Source organism: Cucumis sativus, chromosome 3 (genome assembly GCF_000004075.3).
Source record: "Cucumis sativus cultivar 9930 chromosome 3, Cucumber_9930_V3, whole genome shotgun sequence".
Classification (NCBI taxonomy): domain Eukaryota; kingdom Viridiplantae; phylum Streptophyta; class Magnoliopsida; order Cucurbitales; family Cucurbitaceae; genus Cucumis; species Cucumis sativus.
This window is the reverse complement of record NC_026657.2, coordinates 25,307,018-25,323,845: the sequence shown is the minus strand read 5'-3', so window position 1 is coordinate 25,323,845 and position 16,828 is coordinate 25,307,018. Positions and strand designations below refer to the sequence as shown.

General features: G+C 34.6%; 2 protein-coding genes across 6 annotated transcripts; both read left to right on the top strand.

Annotated features, from left to right (window-relative positions):
• The first annotated feature begins 7,468 nt into the window (after positions 1–7,468).
• LOC101207693 (transcription initiation factor IIF subunit alpha) lies at positions 7,469–13,498 on the top strand. 5 transcript variants are annotated; one of them, XM_011653337.2, is made up of 11 exons: positions 7,543–7,850; positions 7,947–8,163; positions 8,251–8,448; positions 8,621–8,779; positions 9,849–9,994; positions 10,172–10,548; positions 10,889–11,004; positions 11,518–11,652; positions 12,242–12,454; positions 12,569–12,769; positions 12,998–13,498. In XM_011653337.2, exons 3-11 carry the CDS (start codon positions 8,278–8,280, stop codon positions 13,094–13,096), a joined length of 1,617 nt encoding a protein of 538 aa, XP_011651639.1. In that variant the 5' UTR covers positions 7,543–7,850; positions 7,947–8,163; positions 8,251–8,277; the 3' UTR covers positions 13,097–13,498. The 5 variants fall into 5 exon arrangements, with proteins under 5 accessions (XP_004152016.1, XP_031738317.1, XP_011651639.1 ...); XM_004151968.3 differs by lacking the exon at positions 7,947–8,163 and having other exon boundaries at positions 7,469–7,850; XM_031882457.1 differs by lacking the exon at positions 12,998–13,498 and adding an exon at positions 12,904–12,959 and having other exon boundaries at positions 7,541–8,163; positions 12,569–12,770.
• A 1,513-nt stretch (positions 13,499–15,011) lies between these two features.
• LOC116402943 (protein LATE FLOWERING) lies at positions 15,012–16,031 on the top strand. The gene has a single exon (XM_031883458.1). It carries the CDS (start codon positions 15,127–15,129, stop codon positions 15,658–15,660), a length of 534 nt encoding a protein of 177 aa, XP_031739318.1. The 5' UTR covers positions 15,012–15,126; the 3' UTR covers positions 15,661–16,031.
• The last annotated feature ends 797 nt before the right edge of the window (positions 16,032–16,828 follow it).

Here is a 16,828-nt window from a genome sequence, read left to right as displayed (position 1 = left end):
TCAATCCATGATGACCATCTATTTAGAAATTAATTTTCTACGAGTTTCTTTGACACCCAAATGTTGTAGGGTTAAACAGGTTATTCCGTGAGATCAGTCGAGGTGTGTGTAAGCTGGTCCAGACACCCGTGAATATAAAAAAAAAAAACTCTAAGGCTTTTAAATGGTAGGAGTCTCCTTCCTTGGTTATAGGGGTTGTTATGAGGTGGATTTTGCACATTGCGATGATTAGGTCTTTCATTCTCTCTGCAGTCAATCAAGCTATATTATCGAGTATATATTACCTTTACTCGATGCATCAATAACTATTTGAATTATGTATTTTCCAAAGCATTACTATACCCGAGTGTTGGTTGGGTGATTTCCATGTCAAATGAGCAAGATATGTGAAGGGTCCCCTTATCTCTAAATTTGGAGTGTTTTCAGTATTTGTTTTCAAGGGGATTTAAATAAACGCATTTGTATTAGCATTTTAATTTGTCAATACTATGATGCTTTCAGAATTGAAAAGATATATTAAAATGGAATCTCAGGCACATTTTAATTCAATGCACCATACAAGATATAATTTAATCATATTATACAATTGGGTGTTATAAGAAAAAAGTGACGTGATACTTGGATTTGATGGCACTACGTTTAGTTGAATTCTCTAAAAAATTTGATCCATGGGTTTGGAATTAGAAGGAAGGTTTGACATTTTGAGCAAAAGTTTGAAGCTTGTTCCAAAACAATTGTTATAGGCTTTTTGCCATTAAAATTTATGGATGTATATGCTTATGTGAATAGATTTAAACATACATATGGAAAAATAATGTAGTTGTTTACATGAGTCACGGCACAAAAGTCGGATTCGTTTGATAATGTTCTTGTTTTTTGCTCTCATTTTTTAAGAATCGTACTTGTTTCATAACTTTTTTTTCATTTTTTATTCCTAAACTTTGATAAATATTCTTGAAAAATGGGTCAAAACAATAAAAAGTATTTTCTTTCTTGGTTCTATTTCTATTTGACCATTCCTAACCATACTTTAGCTTTAAAACCAACACGTAATATAGCGACTAACCAAGATTCCAAGTTAAGCCCACACTTGAATAAGAGATTGTTCAAACACAATCGGAAGACCTTGTGCTAAGAAAGTTAGCTGAAGAAGTTAAATGTGAAAGACGGATAAACTGCACGTTCAGAAGTGATGGTGCATTATTAAAAGAAAGAAGACTTTGTGTTCCAAATAATGAGTTGAAGGAAAGTATTTTGGAAAAAGCGTACAATTCAGTCTATTTGATGCATCTTGGAAGTACTAAGATGTATAGAAACTTAAAAGCATACCATTGATGCCCAGGTATTTGACAAGAAATCGTTGAATATCTAGCTAAGTGTTTTATTTGTCAACAAGTTAAACTGAAACGCCAAAAGACTAGAGGATTATTGTGTACTTTGCCTAGTCCAGAATGGAAGTGGGAGCATATCACTTATGAACTTCTTGTTTGGCCTGCTTAGAAATCCTAGTGACTTTGATGGAATTTGGGTAATTGTGAACCATTTTACCTAGACAATGTGATTTATCCCTATTAAAGTAACTTTTCCATTAGACAAATTGGCCAAGTTGTATGCAGGTAAGATTGTAGGCCAATATGGAACCCTAATGTCCATAGTATCAGATAGGGATTCACTAATTGAATTCGTCTATAATAATTGTTATCATTCTAGCATTGCATTGGAATGACTCCTTATAATGCATTGTATGGGAGGCATTGTAGAACACCAGTTTGTTGGAAAGAAGAAAGCAAGAGAAAGTTTTATGGGCCATAACTAGTTTAGGTGGCAACAAAAAACATTAAGGCGGTTAAAGAAAATATGAACATTGCTCGCGATAGGAAAAAGAGTTATGCGGATCATCGTCACAAAGCTTTGGAATTTAAAGTTGGAGACAAGGTTTTCCTTAAATTGTCCCCTTGGGAAGGTGTAATTAGATTTGGAAGGAAAGGAAAGCTAAGTCCAAGATATATAGGACCTTATAAAATTCTAAAATGTGTGGGACGAGTGGCTTATAAACTAAGATTGCCCACAAAGTTGTCTAAAATTCCTAATGTCTTTCATGTTTCCATGTTAAGAAAGTATGTTTTAGATTCCTCACATATACTTCAAGAGCAGTCCATAGAAATAATGAAAGACTTGACTTATGAAGAAAGACATTTACGTGTGTTAGATAGGAAAGAACAAGTATTGATAACAAAAATTATTTCCATGGTCAAGGTATTATGAAATAATCATGGCGTTAAGGAAGCCACCAAAAGAAAATGAAGATTAAGTATCCTCAACTCTTCGCATAAACTACTTAATTTTGAGGACAAAATTTCATCAAGGAGGTAGGAGTTGTGAGGTTCCAAACGCGATTTGTACTACGCATTAAGACTACACGTGACAAGAATGGGTTATGCATTGAGATTGCACGCGATGGGCACTGGAGACTGGAAGTGTTGCAAAGCAACTGTGTATTGTTTCAATTACGCGGTAAGAAGAGTTATGCAATGAGATAGCGGTGTGAGCTTGCTTCTCCATGAAGTAGTTGACGTCATCCTTGTGTAAGAAGGCTGGTGAGTTTATTTTACTTTATTGCCCAACTGAATTTAGAATAAGGAGGTGGGAGAAGCTATGCAGTGAGATAGCATTAGGTGAAGCTCACCGTCAGATAGAGGTAATCATTCTAGCATGGGTAATCTTAGTGAAAAAGTCTTAAAAGGAAACATACAATACTAAGAGCTTATTTTACTCGATAATTATCTAAAGAGCATGAGAACTTGCACATTGATTTCAAAGTACAACGAGCTTGGATTTTCGACAAAAGTTGGTCAAGAGCTCCAACAAAAAGGAGGTTAGTTGATTGTGAGTGGTTTCTTCTTAAAATGTTTTCAAATTAAAAGAATTTCCACTATATTTGAATCCTCAAATTTATCTCTACTAAATTCTTGAGTTCCATGATTTCTATTGTGTTCTCAAATTCTTAAAATGAAATTGATTTACAAATGAATTGAATTTGAAATGAGTTGAAATATTGTGATGAAATGATCTTTGGTATCGTACGCGATGTGGTACCTCACACTTGGTGTGTGATCTAGTGTGAGATGATTTATTCTTACCGTGTAATGTGCTATAAGATGTCTTATTCTTATTGTGTGATCTAGAATAATAAGATGTCTCATACTTGTTATGTGATATGGTATGAGATGTCATTTGCTTGTTGTTTGTTCTGCCATTGAAAAACACGTTATGCGTGATGGAATTATCGAAGAATTTTCTATTGCATTGAGATTATTTTGCATAGCTGCAAGTCAGCAAAAGAGCGTGGTAAGCGCTTGAGTTGAGGATAAAATGCGTTATGTGAATTGCTTCCTTATGCGATTTGGATATGATAATGATTTGCAAGAAAATGGTTTCTAAAGAATTTATAAATGCTAGCCCAAGAGATTTGAATATGCGAATTGCCTAGTAAATTGAAATGATCTGATTTGAACTCATATTTCTATTAAAACGATAAAGTATTTATTTATATTGCATGTGATGGAAAGCATACAAGCGTAGTGGAAATACAAATCGAAAAATTATTCTAATTGCATCTAACTAATTAGAGATTAACATACATCACAACTACCTTAATTAAATGAAATTAGGGTTAATAAAAGCCATACCATCGTAGGTTCTCGATCCTCAAAATCTCCTCACGAACACGAACTGGAGACCATCACTAGACTTGACCCGCTATTTTCTAGACTTATAACCAGGTTGTGAGGCCCGATCAGGTGGAGGAAATCTAGAGAGAGATGAAATTTGGAAGTGAAAATTTAGGTTTGAGAACTGGGAGAGAAATAAATTTGGAAGAATATTGTAATTAAAAATTACAAATTTTGGTCAAAAATCTTTTTCAAACTATAGAAAAATTTTGGATTTTATCACTATAACATATCAATGACTATCAGTGATAAAATTTGCTATAAGTTATATATATTTTGTAAAATTTGTTACTTTTGAAAATTTCTCTATTTATAACCTAATTACATGTAATTTGTTGGCCAAATCTAAACACCTAGCATTCCATTAATCATTAGTGGAACTTAGTGGGTTAGGTGTCTACATCTCATATAGTCATTTATCCCACCAAGTATTAGTGGAATTACCCAAACAAAATATTGGATTTTTCCACTAACTTAGTCCAAGGGCAATAGGGTCATTTGACCATTCAAGTCAAATTCAAACTTTGACTTTTTCAAGTCAAAAGTCAATATTTTGATTTTTTACCATTTTGTCCATCTTGAATAATTCCAACCTCTCAAGCATGAATCCACATTCACTTTTCGAAATTCAAATCATATTTGAATATAAAATCCAGAAAAGTTCGACTTTTCAAAGTAAAAAATCAACATTTTGATTTTTTACAACTTTAACCATTTCCATCAAGTCTGAGCTTCCGAATATGAATCTATATTTATATTTTTAATATTTAAATCACATTTAAACATAAAGTTCTGTCTCAAATTGATAACTAACAATCATATTACTTATATTCGTCAATTTCTCTCTTTTTACCTAATTCGAACAATTCAAATTATTCCAACATATTGTTATAAGTTTATTTCATATGAGCTAGCAGGGAAGCCTAATGAACCTATAGATCATTAGCTCCAACGATTTGAGATTAACTGGCTAAACCCTTTTAGACCAAGCTAATCAATATTCATTAACTAACAGGTCATTCTATTAAAGTTTCGTAGTTGCACTCCCTTCACTTTAGATATATTTATGTCCATCTAATATAACCATGATTAGTAACTTAATCTTTCACAGGTTATTTGTAACCTTAGTTGGGTCAAAATACCGGTTTACCCCCGAGATTATATATTGCTTCTTAAGTCCCACCGATCCACTATTAAACAACTGGTTTAAGATCCAACCTATAAACAAAATACAAACACTCCAAAATTTAAGGTTGCGACAGCGATGGAGGATGGTTTTTCGTGGCGCAAACCGCAATATCATGTTGCGTAAGGGGCCTTACTACGTCTTTAACCTCGACATAGGAATGGTTTTTCACATCAATAAGTGTTGATATCTTAGTAGAGCTCTAAAGGGGGTGTCATTCCATGTGGCGATCTGCTCAACCAAATCCATTAATGTTTCACTTTGCTCCCTGATGGTTTGAAGTTGTGTTTGGAGCTCTTTGATTATGTGTTTTGAGCTTAGTCATCTTTGTTTTGAGTTGGTCCATCTGACCTTGGTTGTGTACTTTTGTGTCGTCAAGCTTAAGTTTCAAATTGCTTATTTGCTTTTGATTTCGCAAATGCGTCTCCTGTAGGTTGCTCTCTGATATTGAATTATGTCTTCAAATCCTTTTTTCATTGGGTTACATACGTATTGAACAATGAACTTAAAAACGTAATCCTCACCAACCTCATCTTCCTTACCCTTCATCGCCTCTTTTTGCTTAAAGTTCTTAATAACCGGTAGAAATACAAGTTATTATAGCTTATTTTATTAGAATGATGAGACCAAAATAGGGAAGAAGTACATCAAAACGCATAGTTTTTATTGAAAATGCATAATTTCTTAGAAATAGATTTTACATAAGCTTTCACGCTTGTTTTACCATGATTACAGTGCCTAAATGCAAGATTAATAAGAAGTGAACTAGTGAATCACGTGAACTAGTGAATCGCAGTCACCCCTTCGAAAAACTTCTTCCATCCTAGTGTCTTAATGGGTGATGCGAGGAACGAAGGCATTTGGCCTTTAGATGGGAAGAGTCCCCTTCTCAATCATGAAATGCTTGTCCAATTCTTCTGCAGAAAGGGCGTCTTCTTCTTTGCTTTCTTGGCTCTCCTCTTCTTGTTGAGCCTTCTTTTCCTTCTTTACTCACCTCTTGGCGTCTTGACCTTCCAACACCCTCTTTTTCTGTGGTTGCTTCTCCACAACCTCATCCTCCAAAAAACTTAACTCATCTATTTCTCTCTCAAACTCCTTGCAATGCTCTTCTGTTGTCTTTTCTTTTCCTTTGCTCTTCTCCGCAGATAGAGCTACCTTATCCGTCTTGCTGATGAGCACTTCTCACTCCCTTAACTTGGTTTCCTTTTTTCTCTTGCGCCAAGACCTTAACACCTTGCACTTCTACTTTAATTTTCATGATCCCAAATTTTACCTTCTCCTTCTTTTCCTGGGTTTTCTTCGCCATCGTATCAATAATTCAGTTTTAACAATTGGTGAGGAGGCACCTATTTCATGTACTTCTTCTTCTTGCTCCTCCCCGCGGACCACCTCTTCTATTTTATTCCATTCTTCTTCTCTTTTTCTTCTTTCTCTAATCTCTCTCTTCTCACCATCCCTTCCTTTTCTTCCTTCTTCTTTTCTTTCTCTTGATTCAGTGCTTCTCTCTGGAAAGCAATTTCATCATTATGTTACACTCCAAGAAAATATGTATTTTCCAACGCACAACACGGATGTCGGGAGAAAAAACTTCTCTCAACATCGTAGAAGCTCCATTAGAAAAGATTGACAATCCCAACGGGACATAAGGTGATGTCGGCATAAGTTAATGCAATAAAAAACTTTAAAATTTTTCCAACGCCATGCATAACGATGTCGAGAGAAGTTTAAAAAATTAATTTTTTAAAAAAATTTAAACTTTTCTCGACGCGATTATGAATGGCCTTCGGGAGTTTCCCTTTAAAATTCCAAGACTGTCTTTTCTTCTCTTTTTTCCTTGTAGTCTCTCTCCCTTCTCTTTTATTTTTCTTCTTTTCTTCTTTTCTTCTTTTTTTCTTTTCTTTTCTTCTTTTTTCTTTTCTTTTCTTCTTTTTTTCTCCTTCTTCACATATATGAGAAGAAGAGATAGAGGACATTTGCTACCGTTATGGCAAATCACGACGACTAATAAGGTGGGTAGATTTATTTGTTTGTTTATTTTTCATTTAACTTTCTTCTTTTATTTTATGATTTTATGATGAAAATCTTATGATGAATTTGCATTTTGGTTCCTGTTTTGTTTGGTTATGCTTGAACTTACCGTATAAAAATGGTAAGACGAGTTCAATTTTTGCAATTTTTAACTTTAAATAAATTTTTTGAAAGTAATACTAATTTCAATTTTTTTGGTAAGACTGTATACATAATACCTTCCATTTTAATAATAGAAGGTATTTAAAGAAAAATATATATAGGGTCTTCCGACGCATAAGATTAAGTGTCGGGATATCTCTGACGTCGTAATCTTAATTGTGGTTTTTAACGACGAACTTAATTGTGGTTAGGGTTTGATGGATTAATAGATGTCAAATGTAGTACGCGGTTGAATTTGAAGAGTTATCATTTTAGGTTGCACTAAAAGATATGAAGACAAACATGAGGGGTAATTTGGTGATCTTGTGTGGTGATGAGGCAACCGAAGATCAATAGTCATTATGCTTTAAAAATGTATCATTTGGTATTTTGAGTTGGGCGTTGGTGATATATACAATTTTTTCTTCTATCATGTCATCCATTCCTCGCTCATTTCAATACTCGTTCCATTGATTTGGTTACATTCAAATCCCCAAAGAAGCATCGTCTCGAAGTTAAAAATCAAATTGACATTTAAATTCAAACCTCGGTTACCAAAAGTTACAAATACGATATAGTGAAAAAGGAGAAAAAATAAAGGAAAAAGCAAAGCAAGGCAGCCCTAGAGATCGGCCCTTCACGCTCTCTCCCCTTGATCTCAGCTTTTCTCACCTCCACGTCGCCACCACCTTCTCTGCTGCCCTATTGCTCAGCCGCCTCTGCGTGCTTCACCCTCGTTAAGCCGGCCGTCGCCAGCAGCAGAGGTAATATATATATCTCTTTCTTTTGGATTTCTCTCTCTCTTTCTCACTCTCACCCCTGCTCCACCGCGGTCCATCGCTCGACCTCTATCGTTCTAGACAACTTCACCCACCACCGGATCTGTGACGACGACACATGATTAGACAGCGAACGCCTTCCTCTTCATCGCTTTTAACGGCGCTTGCGAACCAAAATCCTTACAAATAGTTTCAAATTAGATGGTCTCACCCGTTAGGGTTTAACACAATATATGTGGAGGGTCCTTGTTGCTTACTGACTGCCTTAGCAACCAAACGTAGGAGAGTCAGTTGTCTGGTGAGAATAGCAAGATGCCCAAACATTTATAGATATGAGAATATGGGATTCTGTGGTGATTTGTGTTTTTGTTTTTGGGTATTGTAGATTTGTGGCTGAATTAAGGGGTGGGAGATGTCGTTCGATCTGCTCCTGAAGCAATCGTGCAGTGGATGTGGATCCACGACGGAGTTGTATGGGAGCAATTGCAAGCATATGACATTGTGTTTGACTTGTGGAAAAACTATGGCGGAGAACAAGGGCAAATGTTATGATTGTGGGGCTACTGTAACTCGCTTAATAAGAGTTCGTACTTTACCTCGTTGTTCTTAAGGAGCGTCATGATTTGAATGTTTTAAATTTGTACTCATGTGATTAGGCGTTCTTATTTATGACAGATTTAAGAATTTTCATAATAGCGTGGATTGAGTACTGTCTGCCTTCTCTTTCTGAGAGTGCATGATGAACTATATTTTAGGAATACAATGTTCGAGCAAGTGCAAGTAACGACAAGAACTACTTCATCGGTAGGTTCATGAGTGGGCTTCCGAACTTTTCGAAGAAGAGAAATGCTGAGAATAAATGGTCTCTTTACAAGGAAGGTCTACAAGGACGCCAACTTTCGGATGCCCTTCGGGTAATTAGTTCGCTTCAATTTTACTTCCTTTCTTTAGTTTGTCTTGGATAGTTTATTGTTTTGGAAGCCTGGATATTGGTGACTTTTGATATCTATTTTCCTTTTTAGAAGTTATAACTTATAACTGTTAAGAGTAGCTAGGGAAAAAGTAATTGATGCTATCTTTCAACAAAATTTATAGGGAACACCTATGAAGCACAGATGAATATGAATACTTCGATACGTCCATTTCTAAAACACTAGGAAATTAATATACTGAGGGCATACTTTTTTCTAAGATTTTAAAATATAGGTAAATTTAACTCAAAGGTACTAAAAACATAAATGTCAAATTAATGAAAATAGTGCAAAATACAAATATACAATACAAACATTGGAATACAATACGAAAAGTAGCATTAGAGATACTGAAATACAATAATAGCATTTCGAACACAATAGAACAGGTCAGAAAAGGAGAGCTACTAAGATAAATGAAGAACTTCAATGAACTGTTAAATATTTTTTGTTTGGTTTTGTGAGGACTTAGTTGTGAAGATGAGGATTTGATGATAACATGATTTTTTTTCAAAAAAAGATTATTTTCTATTTTTTAAAATTTTTTACTTTAGCTTTGGGTTGGGGCAATATGCTGATTAGTTTTGAGTTGGGAAAGATTAGATGAGTTTTTTTATTTTATTAGATTAGATGAGTTTTTTTATTTTATTTTAAAAAGGTTTATTGTGTCCCCTTCACGTATTAGAAGAGGACACGCACATTCGATATTTTAAGAAAAAAGTTCCAAATTGCATATCAGATGTTGGGCTATATAACTACTTGTTTTGTGTTCACTATTTAATTATTACCTTGTGTTAACCATAACTCAGGCTCTCAGTTTTGACCCTGGAGATGCATTTGGTTAATATCTTGTTGCATTTATCTTTTCTTGTTTCTCTCTTCAAGTTAGTTGTTTTCTGGCATATTGCTTACCTTTTCTTTCTTTTTTTGTTTGTTTGTTTCTTTCCTTTTTAATGGTTATTTTTACTCTTGTTCTGCTTGACCCTGATCAATTTTGATTATGTTAACATAGGAAAAGTACAAGAATAGACCTTGGCTGTTGGAAGATGAAACAGGCCAATTTCAATTCCAAGGTCATCTTGAGGGTTCACAGTCAGCAACATACTACTTGCTTGTATTGCAGGGAAAGGAATTTACTGCCATTCCTGCAGGTTCTTGGTATGGTTTATCTTTGAGTTAGTCTGCCATGGATCGGGTTATATCCCTTTATTTGTTTGGCATAGTCTTCTTCATACATGTTTATTATTCTTTCCTATTCTTGGATGTTTCTATATTGTCCATGTGAAAATTTTTGTCATGCATGGTGGTAGTAGAAAGACTGACCTCAATTTTCAGGTACAACTTCAATAAAGTGGCACAGTATAAGCAACTTACATTGGAGGAGGCAGAAGAAAAAATGAAGAATCGAAAGAAAACGGCAGATGGATATGAAAGATGGATGATGAAAGCTGCAAGTAATGGTCCTGCTGCATTTGGTGAAGTTGAGAAGTTTGATGACAAAGAAACTGTTGGTACAAGTGGTAGGGGACGGAGAAAAACTACGGGTGATGAGAATGAAGGCAACGTCTCGGATAGGGGAGAAGAAGACGAAGAAGAAGAGGCAGCAAGGAAGAACAGATTGGGACTCAGTAAAAAGGGCGGTGGTGATGATGATGATGAGGAAGGTCCTAGGGGTGGTGACCATGATTTGGATGATGATGATATTGAGAAAGGTTATCTTTTCCGTTTAAATAAAAGAAAATTTTGTTTAGGTCAAGTGCTTTATTATGCCATTGTCATCTCAATAAACTGTCCTTTGCCATCTGTTGATTGTTGCCGTCCCACCATATGAGAACCAAATGCATCAAATGAGTGGTTTAGATATGGGGACAGCATTAGATTAGCAAATGCTTTTGTTCTCCAGTAAGATTCACATTATCACCATGGTTTTTTAATAGCGTTTGGCAAGGAAACACTTTCTTGTATCCATGCATGTGAAATTTGGCTGTTAATTCATATGATGGGCATTGAGGCATTGTTCGTCTATGTTAACCTGTCTGTCCAACTTTCTAGGGGATGATTGGGAGCATGAAGAGATTTTTACTGATGATGATGAAACTACTGCTCCAGATCGTGAAGAAAGGGAGGATTTAGCCCCTGAAGTTCCTGCACCTCCAGAAATCAAGCAGGTTGTCTTTTCCTTGTGAAAAAAGAAAAGGAAAAAACTTCCATTGATACATCACTTCATCCATTGAAACTATTGTTTGTATTTTAACAGTTGAAGTAACTGTATATGTTTTTCTTCAAAGGTGTCGGAAAGGGTGGTAAGAAATGAAATATTAGAATGTTTTTGTAAAAAATACAAAGAAAAAGATTAAGAAAAATGGAATGAAAAGACAAGCTAATGCAGGATGGGTGATGGAAAATTGGGAAGGTGGAGGAGATTATGAATGACCATCTGAGTCACATGCACATGTACATGTGATTAAATGAACAGTATATCATTTTCCATTGAACTTCAACAGCCCCTCAAGTTCTGGTTGACATCTTGAATTGTCTAAAGCCCTTTTTATTTTTTTTTAATATTCTATTCTATTTTCATGTAGTTAAACCTTTCAAGTCAAAGATATCACATCTTGGATATAAATGGCTTGTTAATATGACTAAGCTTACTAGTTCAGTAAATTATGGACTCTTTGCAGGATGAAGAAGATGAGGATGAAGAAAATGAAGGGGAAGGGGGGCTGAGCAAATCTGGGAAAGAGTTGAAGAAATTGCTCAGACGTACTGGGGGTCTTAATGATTCAGATGGAGAGGATGATGACGATGATGACGATGTAAGAGGCGCTTGTCGTTTTTCTTGAATGACAGCATGATCCAAAAAATTTAAATTATAGTGACCTACGAGCTGGTTTTTGATTGGAATCCGTATGAAGTGCATTTGATCATTTGTTGTGGTATTTTTATGCATTCTTAAGAAGCATTATCTGAGCTTATTATGCTGTTTCCAATTGCATTTTTTCTATATAAATATGTCAGAATCTTTGGAGAATGATAGGGCTGTCATTAGCAAACGACCATCTTGGGGTGGCCTAGTGCTTAGTGGTTAAGGAGGGTCATGTAAATAATAATCAATGGCCAAAGGAAATGAGTTCAAGCCATAGCAGTCGATATTTAGGATTTAATGACCTCGATGCTTTATCAACCAAAAGCAATAGGGACGAGCAGTTTTTCCATCAGGGCATGCCTAAAGAGGAAAAGAAAAGGATAGGCTCTATTGTAAACAAAGAAGATCCGTTAAGTGTCCATGATGACGTTATTTTCTCTGAATCCTAACTGATATGATTGCTGCAATATTTAACTTTGCTTATTGTTATACTGCCTACAATTTATCCTATAAGTGGTTTATACCTTTTATGCATTCAGGTGGATGAGGATACTGGTGGCACTCCCGTCTTACCTTCGAAGCAGAAGGATACAGTTAAAGAAGAAGCTGCAGCCAACAGTCCCTCAAAACCAACACCTTCTGGATCTGCCAAGGGAACCCCTTCTACTGCAAAAACGGCAAAGGGGAAAAGGAAAAATGGTGAGGATGTGAAACCATCCAGTGCACCTCCAAAGAAAATGAAAACAGAGACGGTATGTCATGCCATCTCATGGTTTAAGCTCCAAAAAAGCACTTCCATTTGTATCCGAAGAATAATGCAGCTAAGCAATTCTTTGTTGTATACTAACAATTTTTGGAATATTCAGGAATCAAAGGCTACAGATGAAGGTGTGCCAACTTCTAAAAGTACGGCCTCAAAAGGTGCACCAGCATCAGTCAAAACTGAACCATCATCGCATTCTGGACCTGTTACTGAGGAAGAAATTAGGGCTGTCTTGCGGCAAAGAACACCTGTAACTACACAGGATCTTGTTGCAAAATTCAAAGCAAGATTACGAACTCCGGAGGTATTTTTGTCATGTCTTCATGGCATGTTTTTACATTAATTGTTCTTACTTCCAATATGGCACCCCATGTTATCGAAACAAGTTTCACATTTTGGTTGAGCGCTGGCAGTTTCGGGTCTTGTATCATTCGCTTTACAAGAATGCTTTTGCAGAAATACTTAGGATAATATTCTGAAACTTGATAGACCATGATAATTATCTGATGCCTTTTACTATCCCATAATGCAGGACAAGAATGCTTTTGCAGAAATACTTAGGAGAATTTCAAGGATTCAAAAGACGAACGGAGGTCCGAGTTACGTTGTGTTGAGAAAACCTGAAGACTAGAAGAATCAAGTTAATGCTTCATCTTTGTGATGTAGCTGGTTCATGATTCCTTACTGGTTGGTGTGTTATGGTCGTTGAGTACAATGTTTACGTGTCGATACTCTATGCTGCAAAAGCTTGAGAGGGCCTCCTCTTTCACATGTGATGTGATGAACTTGATATGGTACACTTTTATCTAGGCAAATGCAAAGGATAAATTTATGGATTTGATAGAGGCATTCACTATTGGAATTTAAGTTTAAGAAGATATAGGTATACGTTGAGAAAGAAACGAAAAATTCTTCAGACATTTTGTCATATTGGTTGTCATTTTAACTTTGGCATTTTCTCAGAGACGTTTCTAAAATAATGCTCGGAGTAAAATAATATTAAAATAAATAGGGTGTCCTTGGTTTTGTTGAAGTGTTTGGTGAATAAATTTTATATAAAATATGTTCCCTATCAAAAGTATGGTTGGAATATCTAATCTAATGTCGTATTTGTCCGTAGATTTGAGTTATAATCAAAATTTTCACAGGTGAAATATAAGCTTCTTGCTCATTGTATGTAACAGGTTTTAGAAATTTTCATAGGTTAAACTTTTAATTTTGCTATCAAGTTGTGACTCTTTGTTTTATCTAATAGATCTTTAAACGATCTAAAACATCTATAGATCTTTAGACTTCTGAATATGTCTTAATTTTTGTATCTATAATATAATATAACTTAAATGTCTAGAGCTTGATCTTATTTGTCACATACTTATCAAAACATCTAAATAAGTTATGGTGGCAAAGCAACAAAAACAAAACATCTAAAGCAACAAAAACAAAACATCTAAAGCAACAAACAAGAGAAACAAAACTATTTAAATTCAAGAACTTCAAATCTTGTGTTGTGTTTAGTGAATGAAGGATGGATTGTTTAGGGTTGAAATGTTTTGTTTAGTTGTTGAATTTTATAATATTGAATTGAAGAGGGAGAAAGAGAAAGAGAACAACACGTGTAAGAAGAAGATAGGAGAAAGAAGGGAAAAAAGAAAAGAAAAGAAAAGAAAAAAAGTTATGCCCTATTGGAGGGATGATATGGGAGGTTGACATCTGCAAAATATGAGCATGCAAGGAATGGGAGAAAAGTGACAAAGTTGTATCAGATTGGCGGTGGGGAACACAACCCATTTACTTACATCCCACTGCCTCCCCCTTCTTTTTTTTCACTCCCATAACCATTTATAGAGAAAACACTTCACATCAAAATCAGCCATTTGCATGTTCACAATTGTTTTTTAAAAAAATAATAATCGAGAATTGGAGCTTTCCACCAAAACAAGTAAAAATATTTACTAAGGTTCGAACTTGAGAGTTGTAAGCTTAGTATGACCAAACTAAAAGAGGCAGCCGTAGCCAAAAAAGCTGGCTTAATACCACGAACGTACACACAAAACAACTTACTCTTTTGCAGAGTCAAGTTGAGTGTTTTGAGCCACTGACTAAAAACAAACAAATCTGACTTCTTTCTCTCTTTTGCCAAATCTAACTGATACATTTATATATATAAATATATGTTACATAACTTTATCTTCAAAATCCCATCTTTTTTTTTTTTTCCTTATCAAAAGAGCTAAATTTGGAATCAAAAGAGAGACAGAGAGGCAATGGAGGGATTGGGAAATGGAATCTCTGCCTCTCTCTCTTATCTCTTCTGTTCCCAAGCCCATGCATTCATCTTTGCCACCAAAGCACTTCATTTAATTATATTATTTTGCAACAAAGGAAAAGCACTTCTTTGCACATTTTCCAACTCTCTCTTTAGAATTTACCTTCTGAACTCTTTTTTTTTTTTTTTTTTGTTTAACAAAAAAGTCAGCTTCCCATAACTTAAATCTCTTCTTCTCTAGCTCTCTCTTGCTGCACCCTTCTTATAACTCAACAAAAACTTCCCAATTCCCTTTATTCTTCTTAACTTCTATTTTCCTCATCTCTCCTCTCTACACAAGAAAAAGAAAAATTATAACCTCTTTTTCTTTTTCTTTTTTTAAATTGTATTCCATTATGGAATATGAAGAAAGCCTTTCAAAAGTAGTTGAAATTGAAACCAACGACAACAATATTGTTGAAAAAGTAGTTGAAATGGAAGAAGCCCCATCAAGAGTTTTCCCCTGTTTGTTCTGTTCAAGAAAGTTTCAAAGCTCCCAAGCTTTAGGAGGCCATCAAAATGCTCATAAGAAAGAGAGGACTGCCGCAAGGAAAGCCAAGCGAATCTGCGATTACTCGGTGTCACCACCATCACCGTTCCCGGCACCGACATCGTTGGTTTTTGCAGCTAGCCAGCAGCAACATCATCCAGGGCTATTGCCACATCCTGTTTATATTGCTACTCATGGAGCTAATCTTCATTGTTTCCCTAATAACCAACAATTGTTGTATGAAAACATGGTTTTTTGTGGTGGGGTTTGTCCAAGCAATAGATATCATCAAGATGAAGAAAATTTGTTGAATTGGGAGAGAAACATAAAGAAAGATCTTAGTAGGATAAATCATGATAAGGAAAAAGAGCAAAAACTTGATCTCTCTCTCCATTTATAGAAGCATTTGAGTTTACAAAGCCTTGTAGTTGTGGAGCAAGTTCTTTTTTTTTTTTTATCTTTTCTTCTTTATAAGAGTTGGTTTTACAAAGTTTTGATGATGAATAATCAAGTAGTTGTTTTTTGGAGGCATTTTTGAAATCTTTTCTTGTTAAGTTTGATAGTCCTGCGTATGAAGCCAATAAAAAGTAACTTCTTCATAAGTTTTCAAATATTTGAATGATCAAAACACACATTTTGTCCCTATGTTTTGGATTTGGTAGGTAAGCTGTTTCCTATTGTCACATCACATCAATTAAGTCAAAATATATGTAATTAATTAATATACTATAAAATTCCACAAGGGTTTAATGAATAATATTAAAGAAATGTCTAAAGACTAAAATAATACCCAGTGAACCCCCCAACTTTTTATTTATCATAACTTTAAACTAAACTAAACCAAACTAACACTTCATCCATAATTTAATTTTCGGTTCGGTTTCAATCCATTCTTTCAATTATTTTGGTAGGATAGATTTTAGTGTTCATTCTAACACTCACTTTACTTCTCAATCATTATTAGAAATTTTAATGTATATATTTGCTCATGCTAGTTTCAAAATGGTTATGAAATTAGGTAGTCAATATTATTATTATTATTTTTAAAGAAAATGTACTTTTTAAGTAAGTAATGAGTAGTTTTGAATGGAATCCTTTTTTATCCTCTAATTTTTAATAATCTTGATTACATTTCAGCTCAACCAACGTTACCTTAATTATTTCTTGCTTTGTTTTGAAATTGAGATATATAATGTACATAGTTTGTGACATGTGTGCACATGCTCATATATATTTGAAATTTACATATACTTATAATAATAATATCTATATAAATATGTGCTCTTTGGACTATTGGACTATTATTATTATTATTTTGGAAAGGACTTTTTAAGTACAACTTGTGGTGGGAGGATTTAAACATGAGACCTTTTGTTTTCGGAAACATACAAATGTTAGTTAAGTTAAGCTCATGTTGGCACCATTATTATTATTTGTAAGCTCTTAATTATAATATTGGACCACTATTATTATTTGTAACTTTCCTGATTTATTTGTATTATTTTGTGTATTTAATGATACCTTTAGCCATTGTAATATACAAGCTGAAATATGAATAAAATATTGTA

Bases quoted from the DNA above. Each gene is read 5' to 3' on its own strand.
- LOC101207693 (XM_004151968.3), top strand. From the start codon at position 8,278: ATGTCGTTCGATCTGCTCCTGAAGCAATCGTGCAGTGGATGTGGATCC. The intron at 12,455-12,568 runs GTATGTCATGCC...TGGAATATTCAG, and splicing joins AGAAAATGAAAACAGAGACG to GAATCAAAGGCTACAGATGA. The intron at 12,770-12,997 runs GTATTTTTGTCA...CCCATAATGCAG, and splicing joins CAAGATTACGAACTCCGGAG to GACAAGAATGCTTTTGCAGA.
- LOC116402943 (XM_031883458.1), top strand. From the start codon at position 15,127: ATGGAATATGAAGAAAGCCTTTCAAAAGTAGTTGAAATTGAAACCAAC.